Here is an 11,104-nt window from a genome sequence, read left to right on the forward strand (position 1 = left end):
TATTTGTCTTGGGCTCCGATATATTCAATATTTAGCGTCTGCGCAATTGCTAGTCTTGTGTTCTGAGGTGTGTTGTGACTGAAAAAGATGACCGACTTATTCAAATTGACTTTTTGACCACTGAAGCCCTCGTAGATCTCTAGCAATTCTAAAATGCTTTGGCTTGTATTAGGTGAGCCCTTGCAAAAAAGGATTGAATCATCAGCAAACAAAAGGTGATTAACTGTTTGGCATCTCCGATTAACTTGAACTCCTTGAATTAATCTGTTTTGCTCTGCCTTAAACTGTCTGAATTTTTAAAAATATAAATTATTACTATATCATTTTATTTTATAAGAGATTAATTATCTAATATTCCAAAATATTAGAAAAATTTATTATGTTTTATTTTAAAATTAGTAATTTAGTTTAACTATATTATAGTAATGTTTTGAAAACCGGACCGATTCAACAGCGAACCGACAACATTAACAGTTCGGTCAGATATATAAAACCGTTGTTCAGAAAATTGTGAATTGGCCCAGAATCAGTCGGTCGGACCGAATCGGAACCCACCCGGTTTACAAAAAAACGGAAACCCCTTCGTTTCTTTCTCCCTTACTCCCTTTCTTTCGTCAAGAAATAAATCACACAAACCCAGCCAAAAAATCCTAGCCCTGTAAGCCTACACCACCGCCGCAAGGAGAGGCATACTGCCGCCGTTCGTCGTACTCAAAGTTCGCCATCCGTCCGTCTATCTAGCTTCCCTCGTGCTCCAAGACTTCAACCCCTGTTCGCTGTCACCGATTGCGGCTGCTTCCTCGAGCTCGGCGTCCGTCGTCTTTGTCTGCTCAGCCGCGCTTCCGTCGCCGTTCACGTTCGCGTCTTCGTTCGCGTTCTTCGCCGTTTACATTCGCTCGGCGTTCACCGTTCGCGTTCACTCGCCGTTCGCCGTTCTAGTTCGCATTCGCGTTCGTCTGGAAGCCACGTTGCTCTGCTTCAAACTCTGCGACCAACCCGCGCGCTCCACCTAGCCGTCGAACTGCTCTTTTTTGTCTTCGCCGTGAGTTCCCTAAACCCGCCACCAGACAATGCACTCACACAACACCAACACTCTGCTTCAAACTCTGCAACTTCTGATTTTTATTACAATAAGTAACTATTTGATTTGGTAGTGGTTTGGATTTTTTTATAGACTGAATTAAAGCTTACAATAGTTATGTTCTCTTCTCTGTCACATTGATATTAAGCTTTGAATTCTCTTATTTTGTTTTAATTTTACCGCACTCAACATGTTTGATGAAATGCTTTAACCATATTTCTGGTTGGTTTTATAATTTCTAGCTTTTAGAAACTTAGTAAGTTGATTGCATGTGAAATTAGAATAATTGGATCTTAGTAATTAAAAAATTTTAACTGCACAAATAGCATCTTTGAAAAAAACATATTAGCATGATGATTCCACTTGCATTAGTGTTCTTCTGTTAAATTTTAACTGTTATTGTGAACTTGTTAATTTGCTAATTGTTCTTGTGTTGTTGTTCTGTTGTTCTTCTGTTACTTTTAATTTTTTTTTTTTGTTTTTGTTGTGATTTTCTGTTCTTGATTTAAGCTGTGATTGAAGGTTCTTTGGTTTGGGTATTCTTCACTTTCCTGTAAGCTTAGCTTTTAATTCTTTGGCATACACGTATCAAATCATTGTTTTCAGCAACGGTGATTTTTAGATTTTTTTTGGGTTGCTTTGTGTTAAATGTTTCTATTGTTGTTGTTGTTGTTGTTGTGTTTTTGCTGTGATTTAAATGTTCTTTTAATTTTTTTTTCCGAATGTCCAATCAGTACTTGGTTGATTGATTTTGCCGCTTGTATTTGATGATAAATTTTAAATTGATAATTCTATTATTGCCTTACTGTCTGTTTCTATAGTTAAATTTTATTAAAGTTTCTTGAATTTGCACTGCCTATGTTACTGATTCATGTTCCTTCATTGCTTTTTTTGTTGTTGTTAATCATTGTGATGAGCTTTGTTAAAATTGGGTTGAAAACTGTTAATCTTTTTTCATTTTTCACTGTTATTAAAAAATTTGCAATTGGTGATCATTTGATTTATTATATGCTTCATGTTTTCATTGTTCTCTTCTTATAAAGAAAAAAATTGCAATTAGTGATTGATTGTATGATTCATGTTTTGATTGTTCTGTTATATAAAAAAAATTCTGTTTTCGTTGTTTTGTTCATTGTTTGGTTGCACTGTCCCTGTTCTTGATCTTCGCCGACTTGCTACCCGTCCTCCGTGTTGGATTCTTTTTGTTTCAGACTTTGTTGTGTTTTTGTTTCAGCCTCTGTTGTGTATTTATTGTTGCAACACTATTATTTTTTGTTTTACTTTTTGACTTAGCTACATTAAGACAATATTCTCTATCTTTAACTTGTGCATTGTAATTCAATCCAGCTATTTTTAATGGAAGTATAATTATGTTAATTGTCAACAAATTTGCAGCAAGTTATTGCATATTTTAATGATTAATTACATTTAGCTGGTGATATTTTATGTAGAGTTTTAAATTTAAAAGATATTTTTTTTTGGTTGGTGATATTTTATGTAGGATTTTAAATTTGAAAAATATTTTTTTTTGGTGACTAAATTTGAAAGATATTTAGAATATTTATTTATAATTTATTTATTATTTTATTATGGAATGATTTTTTTGGTTAAACCATAATTAGACTAATTAAACCAATAAATTAATAAATCAATAATTAAAACGGTTTGATAACTTGTCTGATTTTCAAAACCTTAATATACGGATTAAAAAAAAATCAATCATCATATAAAAATACGTATTTAGTACTTATGAAAAAGTTTAATTTCAATATTGTTAAATTATTTTAACGTGAAATGTTTTTTTTTTATAGTTGTTTATTTTATTAGAAAAATATATAAAATTATATATACCAATATACATAAAAACGTGGTTATTCATTTTTTGTTTTCACGAAAGAACTTTTATTTAATTTTTAAAAAAATATTATGAGATCATCGGAATTTAATATTTTTATTATTATTTAATTATCAACTCAATTGATACAATTATCTTATATTTTAAAATATTAATAATTAATTGATAATAAAAAATAATAATTTTTGATAATTTTCTAATATTTCAATAAATTTAATACATGGTTAGTATAAGTAACTTTTATATTTTTTATTTTATTAAATCGAGATTATCTTTAAAAAGGATAAAATCAAAATATAATTTTATTTTTTCATAATATATTTTTGTTGCCAAATCCCAAAAGTGAAGGGTAATTTAGTCAAATAATATTTACAGGGAAACAAGAAGGCAGCGGGAATGATAGAGCGGACCCGGGGCAACTAACTCGCACCAGTGCTGCTCTCTGAATCTTCCTTCCGACGTCGTTGCACCACCGCACCATCTCAACGCCGCCACCGCAAGGTCGCCAATTTGTTGCTGCTTCCGGCGGCAGCTGTAGTATCCGCACATAAGTCTCTCTATAACTATAACAAATATCAGGCAGCAATGGAGGTTCAGGTTCAGGGGCAGGCCGGGCAGGTGCAAGGGCAAGGGCAAGGGCAAGGGCAAGGGCAGGGGCAGGGTCAGGGTCAGGGAGAGAGGCTGAATCAGGCAGTACAGCAGCAGCTGAACCTGGAGCAAGTGAAGACACGCGCCATCAGCCTCTTCAAAGCCATCTCTCGCATCCTCGAAGATTTCGACGCCTACGCTCGCACCAATACTACCCCCAAGTGGTCAGTCTTCTTCTAATCAATTCATTGCTAATGAATCATTAGTTCCTCTCGCTTCGATTCGGTCAACAAATTCTCGGCCAGAATAGCCTGTAATTTTGTGAGTAGCTTGGATAAATTTCACTGAAATTGAAATGAATTAATAAATGATTCGTTTTGACAATATAATCTTTTCGAGGCAATTTTCTTGGTGGTTTGTAAAGGGGAGCAGTTATTGAGGTATATCGAGTGAATTTCTGCTTTATCTATGGGTAAATTCTGTGAGCGATATGATTTTTCATGGATGATTTGGGTACTTCAGTCAAATTGAAAGGGATTGATGAATGATTAGTTCTTAGTTCTTAATTTGAGCCTTTCTTGTGTGCATAGGCAAGACATTCTGGGGCAGTACTCCATGGTTAACCTTGAGCTCTTCAACATCGTTGACGAAATCAAGAAAGTCTCCAAGGCTTTTCTAGTCTATCCCAAGAATGTTAATGCTGAAAATGCAACTAGTATGCTCTCAATCCTCCCTTCCCTTATTCTGTTGCTATTCTTATTGTTGAATTCAATGAATTCTTTGATTTCATTCAGTACTTCCTGTTATGCTTTCGTCCAAACTACTCCCTGAAATGGAGACGGAAGATAGCTCCAAGAGAGATCAATTGCTTCAGGGGATGCAAAACCTCCCCATACCTACTCAAATTGAAAAGCTCAAGGTTATTCCCATGACCATTCACTTGATGGATTGAGTTTACCTTGCCATTGCCATATCTTTTGATTCTAGATTCTTTTTACAGGCTAGAATTGATATGATTGCAGCGGCCTGTGAAGGTGCCGAGAAAGTCTTGGCCGACACTCGCAAAGCCTATTGCTTTGGAACTCGCCAGGGCCCAACTATTACCCCAACTTTAGACAAGGGTCAGGCCGCCAAAATTCAAGAGCAAGAAAATCTACTCCGGGCTGCTGTCAATACCGGTGAGGGCTTTATCCAAACTGTATCTCTATGATGTTTGCTTATGCTTATTTCTTAGTTTTGATATTTTTATACAATAAAAACATGCTTTAGCTTCCAGGGGTGATGTATAAAATGGTTTAATCTGGGAATAAATTGTTGCACCGCAAGAATATATTATTAAGGCATGGGGCTCTTGTTGCATTAACTACAGCACCTTCATTGTAACTTTTGTCAAAACATTTTTGACATTCTAACAAAGTACAGCATTCAACTTTGGGTCGATAGCATTTTGTAATTCTAAAAGAAACTGGAGGTTGTTCAGTACGCATATCTTTATCTCTGATTCCCAAATTTCTTTCATAAGGGTAGTCCTGTTATTGTACGCTTGTAGCATTAGACTTGATGTAATTTATATGGACTAGTGCACAATAAGATGTTTTGACTAGTGGATTGTGGAGAAAGCAGTTGTTTGTGGAAAATCTACACTTTCATATTAAAGATTCTCCTCATATGCATGTTCTTTAATTTCACGATGATCATTTGGATGGAATGGTTTTTCATGCAGGATTACGGATACCTCCAGATCAGAGACAGATTACTCCGACACTTCCAATGCATTTGGCAGAAGCATTTACTCCCAATGAGGGTGCACAATCTTTTCCTGATGCATCTAACAACAGTTAGTCACTTTGAACTCACCTTTTGATTTTATCATTCTAGCACTGAGTGACATTTATTATTTACAGGTATGTATATGAAGAATACCCCGCTGTCATCAAACAGCATGGGCGGTCAGAATCCAATGGTACAGGTTAGCCATTGTCATTTCTTGAAAGTTTCGTGTTCTGATGTTTATTTGTAGTCCATTATCTTTTTCACTTTTTTTAGTCAATATTATATACAAAAGGGGATCCATGAGTACTTACTATCTTGGTTTTTGTTGCTTTAGCCATATTTTGTTTTTCTTTTTTGTTTTTTTCTTTTCTCCTTTTAAAGTTAAACTGTTAAAGTATATTAGAATTTATTGGACTTCAGAACTAGCAAAATTCGCGCTTTGAGTTTGATTCCCCAATTAACCTTCTCTATCCAATCTGTTGTATATTTCCTATCATCTATGCTCCTTGTTGCTATGTTAAGAGAATTATTGACCTCATTCTTTTGGTTTGGAATTTTGAACAATATGCATTCTTCGTTTATTTGTTTGTTTTTGGGGTATCTTAACTAACATTATCAGTGTAGGCCTCAGGATCTCAACTTTTGGGAAGATCTGCGGCTTCGCCATCTGCTGCAACCAGCGCCACTTCTTTTGACAACACTACAGCATCACCCTTACCATATGCCAATTCACCCAGGTCTTCCGCAAGTATGATGAATGCACCATCCCCTCAGCAGCAAACCCAACAACAGCAGCAGCAGCAACAATCACCAGTGCAGGCCCAACAACGGCAGAAACTGATGCAGTTACCTCAACAGCAGCAACAGCAACTTCTTGCTCAGCAGCAACAGTTCAGGCAATCTGCAATGCAAGGACTGGGACAGGTAAAAATTTGCAAGCTATGTACTCTTCATGGGGTTTGTTTATCATTGAGTAGGCTCAAGCGACTAGGTTACATGAATCGTACATACAAAAGGTTTATCTAGTCTGTTTATCTTTTTGTGAACGAGCAACTCACTCTGGGCACGTCTATATGGCTGTTTTCAATAATTATCTTTGTTCTATCAAAGGGATGGTGTATTTGTGGAAGTGAGATTGGACCTTTTGGCTGGTATGCGTTAGAATCGGTCCCTTGGCTGGCCTAGTCATGGCTTGAGAATTGATGTGTTATAAACTTGCTTAGAAACTTATGATTGGTACCAAATCGGTTACATTGTGTGATCAAGCCATATGATTTTAATAACCAAATTATTATGCTTCTCTTTTTTTCATTGGTAGTAACACGCTTCACTTTCCTCCTCAGTTGCATGGACAACATCAGATGCAATTTTCTCAATCACTTGGGCATCAGCAATTTCAGGGTAGGCAGCTTGCTTCAGGACATGTTCAACACGGCATTGGTCAAAGCCAATTAACTCAAGGAAATCAAATTACTCGTTTAGGACAGTTTTCTGGGGCTGCTAATAGTGCGTTATTCAGTGCTGCTCAAACAACACCTAATACCCAAATGGTACATTACTTATTTAATATAGTTTAATCAAACAACACTCTTTTTTCCCCTTTACTATGACTACCAGTTTTTACCTATCATGAACAGCTAATGGGAGGAGTTAGAATAGTTCAATTCATTGTATTATTTTGACAATCTGATTGTGCTATATTTGCTTTTGACAACCCTAAAAGTGATAATAAATTAAAAGAAAGATATAAGAAAAACTTTGAAGGAAGGCTGTCTTTTGGAGTCCGAAGCGTAATCATTACTTTTGCATTGTTGTGTTCCTTGCCCATCTTTTGTTTTTTGGGGTGAAGTATTTGTTGTTGTTATCTCCATTATTTTTCCTGCCGACCCCACTTAGTGGGACAAGGCTTTGTTGTTGTTGTTGTTGTTGTTATCTCCATTATTTTTCCTTTGGAAAATGGGGAGGGAGAGTCATAGTTATGTGTACTTGTTTTACCATGTGTTGTTGAATTATTTCAGCTTTGCGCATTGTTGCCGGTTCATAGACTAGGTGTGATTTTCAAAAGCTTTTGCACTCCAAACATAATCAGCCATTTTAGTTTTGTTACAATAAGCATGTACGGTTAGGATAATTTATGTCACTTTTAAGTATAGTTAAAATTCGCAATAAATTTATATAAAATATCATTATTATTTCACCTGTTGAGTTGAAATATAATAATCTATCATGTAGATAATTTTTCTCCCAATTTTTTATTTTTTAAATGAACTTAAATAAAAATGTGATCATATAGCTCTTTTTTTGTACCTTTTTAACATGTATGTACATTTGAATCTATAAAAAAATTTATCTAATAATTTCTTTGAAATTGGATCACCTTATTCATATGGGGCTATGGAAAAGTTTTCCTTTTTTTTCTTTCAATAGTGTTTCTCTTAGGTAGTGGGATCGGATGGCTTCTTGTGTTAGGAAGATGGTGTTGTGATCTACTCATTTTTGTTTAAAATGGAATTATTCGAGATGTAGAGTCTCTGATTGGTTAGTAGCAGTTATCACAATATAAAATTAACAATATAACCCAAATTGATTTTCTATTGCCATGTTTCTTTCGTGTACCCTTACTGTTAATGCGCTTTTCTTCTGCAATGATAGCTTCTACAATGGTTTCTTTTGTTACCATCCTTACTGTTAATGTACTTTTCTTCTGCAATAATTGCTTTTTTGACGTTTTTCCCCCCTTTCAGATTCCAAACATTTCGGCCACTATGTCCTCACGGATGCAGGTTTGTCTGTTTTCTCTAAATGCATTTTTCCTAATAGATCTTGGTTAAGTTAAAATTTTGTTTGGCTGATATGAAAGAAATGAAGTTGAAGAAATTGAAAATCCATAATGTATTGTGATTTGTTAATTGCATGCTTTAGTGCTTAGGTTGTGTTTGATTAGTGTCTCAATATAAATGATAGAGATAGGACACAGTAGATAGAAAAGTTGTATCTGTCCCCATCCCATTGTTCTTAGGTTGTTTTTTTTTTTATTTTTTTTTTAAAACAAGTTTTGTAACACAATTTTCATCATCAAAGCATTGCATTCATTTTGTATAACATAATTTTTTTTTTCTTTCACTTTGTATTTCTTAACTACTTAGAATGTATATAGTTGCTCAGCTTTACTTGCTTGATTAACCTTATCACAAGAGAATCACATTTCAAACTTGTACTCTACATTTTCAGTTTGGATTACCCGGAAACAACCCTCAGCGAAGTCATGCGACACAAATGTTGGGTGATCAAAGTATGAATTTATTCCTTAATATCTTTGCATTTAGAGTAGTGATAATAAGAATCTTGGTACTCAGTCATCTCACCATCATAAGATGAAGTGACTTCCACTTCAAGTATGCGTGGACCACACATTACTCGATGGTGAAGATTCACAAATGTTTCTCGTAATTTATTTTATCATTAGTTAGTTACGGAATCTTAGAGCAACAATTGAGTTGTCTCTGTGTGACCTCAAGGCACGGGTTCAAGCTGTGGAAACAGCTATTGATGTAATTATCACGTTAGGCTGCATAAACACCCTTTGAGTGCGGCCCTTCCTTTCCTTGGATCCTACATTGACACGGGATGCTTATGCACCGAGCTGTTTTTTTAGTTACGGAACCTTCTGTGTTAGGATTTAGGGTTTAAGGACCCTATAAAATTACCTGGTACAGATGTACCGTATGTTGTTTGTGACTGAGATTTTGCGAATTTATGAAGCTTATGGTTAGATCTTAGCTGTTTATTATGAAACGAGCATCGGTAGCGAAGGAAATTCCATATACTTTGTACTGACGGAATCCGGGGATTTAATTTGCAGTGTTTAACCTTGGAAGTGGCAATCCTGGTGGTATGATGTCCATACAACAACAGCAGCAACTTGGATCGCAAGGCGCATTTGGTGGCATGGCGTCAAATGCTCAGAATCTACAATCCAATATGGTGACGCTTCAGAACTCGCAACAGAATCATCCCAATTTCAACCAACAGAGGCAGCAAAATCCACAACAGTGATACTTTTTTTGTTACCCAAATGTATAATGCCACAAGTTTCGACCTAAATTGGAACCCATGATTACTAACAATTCTCCTTTTCTAGAGTTTATACTAATTTTGAGTTTCAAAATCATTGATGTAATAAAATTCATTGCATTGTCATCCATTTATATTTGATTTCACCCTGCTAAAATGTTGGTAATGTGTGGGAGGATATTTAAGTGTTTCCGTAAATTTGATTGTACTTGAGTAATCCTTTGTAGGCATTTTCAAATATATTTTATTTATATTGATGGTGTTGATTCAATTAACCTAAACCGAGTCTACCATTATTTGCCACAGCTACTCCTTGAAACTTTAATTGAGATGCAAAAATCTTGAGTGGTATCTATTTATCTACAATTCAGGAATTTATTCTTAGAGTGCTTATAAATGAACAAGTTTTTCCAAATTTATAGGAATAAAAAAATGTATATAAAAAGAAAAAACAGATCTAGTGCCTTCATTTTACTCTCCTTTCTTGTTTCCGTTGAAAATTAAAGATGGATTTTTTCATGGTGAATCCACGGCATTTCAAGATTTCTGATATAGCATTGATCAATGATGGGTGTGAACAAACTAATGGGGTCTTTGAGAAATTAATTTATTTGATAAAAAAATGTGTTCTTCATGCTCTATCTATTGGTCCAATCCCAATCCATGTTGCATTCATCATGGATGGGAATCGTAGGTATGCTAAAAAGAACAACTTGGTTGAAGGCTCAGGTTACAAAGCTGGGTTCTTTTCTCTCGTTTCAATGCTCAATCTTTGTTATGAGTTAGGTGTAAGATATGTAACAATCTTTGCATTCAGCATTGATAATTTCAAGAGGTGTCCTGAGGAAACAAGGTTCCTAATGGACCTTATGAAGGAGAAGATTGAATCGTTGATCATGGACGAAAACAACGAAAGTATCAACATCGCGAATCGGTTCGGCATGAGAGTTCATTTTGTAGGAGATCTAAAACTTCTTGATAAGCCTCTAAGGTTGGCAGCAAAAAGGATCATGGAAGCAACTGTTAATAACTCTAGAGTTGTGCTTTCCATTTGTGTTGCATATAATTCCACCCTAGAGATTTTGCATTCCCTAGAGGAATGTTGTGAAGAAAAATGTGATGAGATTAGGGTTTTGGATGAAAGTGGTTCAGGGTATGGATTAATTAAGATTAGGAGGGATTATTTGAAGGAATATGATGATTCAATGTGTTTGATAAATTTGGAAGATGTTGAGAGGAACATGTATATGGCAATTGCACCATGCCCTAATATCTTGATTAGGACTTCAGGGGAGAATAGATTAAGCAATTTTCTTTTGTGGCAAAGCACATTTTGTTACTTGTATTCACCATTTGTTCTTTGGCCAGATTTCGGATTTTGGCATTTTGTTTGGGCTATTTTGAACTACCAAAGGAGTTGCTTTTATTTGGACAAGAAAAGTAAACAATTATAGTTATTTTGATTTATCATTTATCTCATTAACATAGTTTTTACATCTTTATAAACAATAATGCTAGAAAGACAAAAAAAAAAAAAATCAGAATTTATTTTATTTAATATTTATTAATTATTGTAATAATTAATGAATACTAAACTAGATAAATTCTGTCTGTTTTTAAATAATTTTTTTGATTACCAAATATTTTTACCTTTATAAATAACTTTTTTTTGTATTATTATTTTTTTTTGGGCATAGTAAAAGGTCAAGAAGCTAAGGAAAATGTCGGTGAAA

General features: G+C 34.7%; 1 protein-coding gene and 1 pseudogene across 4 annotated transcripts; both read left to right on the plus strand.

The window, feature by feature from the left end:
• The first annotated feature begins 600 nt into the window (after window positions 1-600).
• MED8 (mediator subunit 8) lies at window positions 601-9,528 on the plus strand. 4 transcript variants are annotated; one of them, XM_016327593.3, is made up of 12 exons: window positions 601-1,042; window positions 3,312-3,748; window positions 4,115-4,239; window positions 4,319-4,443; window positions 4,525-4,702; window positions 5,248-5,361; window positions 5,429-5,493; window positions 5,922-6,221; window positions 6,641-6,847; window positions 8,042-8,080; window positions 8,529-8,589; window positions 9,160-9,528. In XM_016327593.3, the coding sequence occupies exons 2-12, from the start codon at window positions 3,522-3,524 to the stop codon at window positions 9,351-9,353; spliced, it is 1,635 nt and encodes a 544-aa protein (XP_016183079.3). In that variant the 5' UTR covers window positions 601-1,042; window positions 3,312-3,521; the 3' UTR covers window positions 9,354-9,528. The 4 variants fall into 4 exon arrangements, with proteins under 4 accessions (XP_016183079.3, XP_088361034.1, XP_088361035.1 ...); XM_088504908.1 differs by lacking the exon at window positions 601-1,042 and having other exon boundaries at window positions 3,284-3,748; window positions 5,248-5,328; XM_088504909.1 differs by lacking the exon at window positions 601-1,042 and having other exon boundaries at window positions 3,320-3,845.
• Window positions 9,529-9,877: 349 nt separating this feature from the next.
• LOC110269181 (dehydrodolichyl diphosphate synthase CPT3 pseudogene) lies at window positions 9,878-10,825 on the plus strand (annotated as a pseudogene).
• The last annotated feature ends 279 nt before the right edge of the window (window positions 10,826-11,104 follow it).

The sequence above is a fragment of the Arachis ipaensis genome, chromosome B2 (genome assembly GCF_059453495.1).
Source record: "Arachis ipaensis isolate K30076 ecotype BB chromosome B2, ASM5945349v1, whole genome shotgun sequence".
Lineage (NCBI taxonomy): Eukaryota > Viridiplantae > Streptophyta > Magnoliopsida > Fabales > Fabaceae > Arachis > Arachis ipaensis.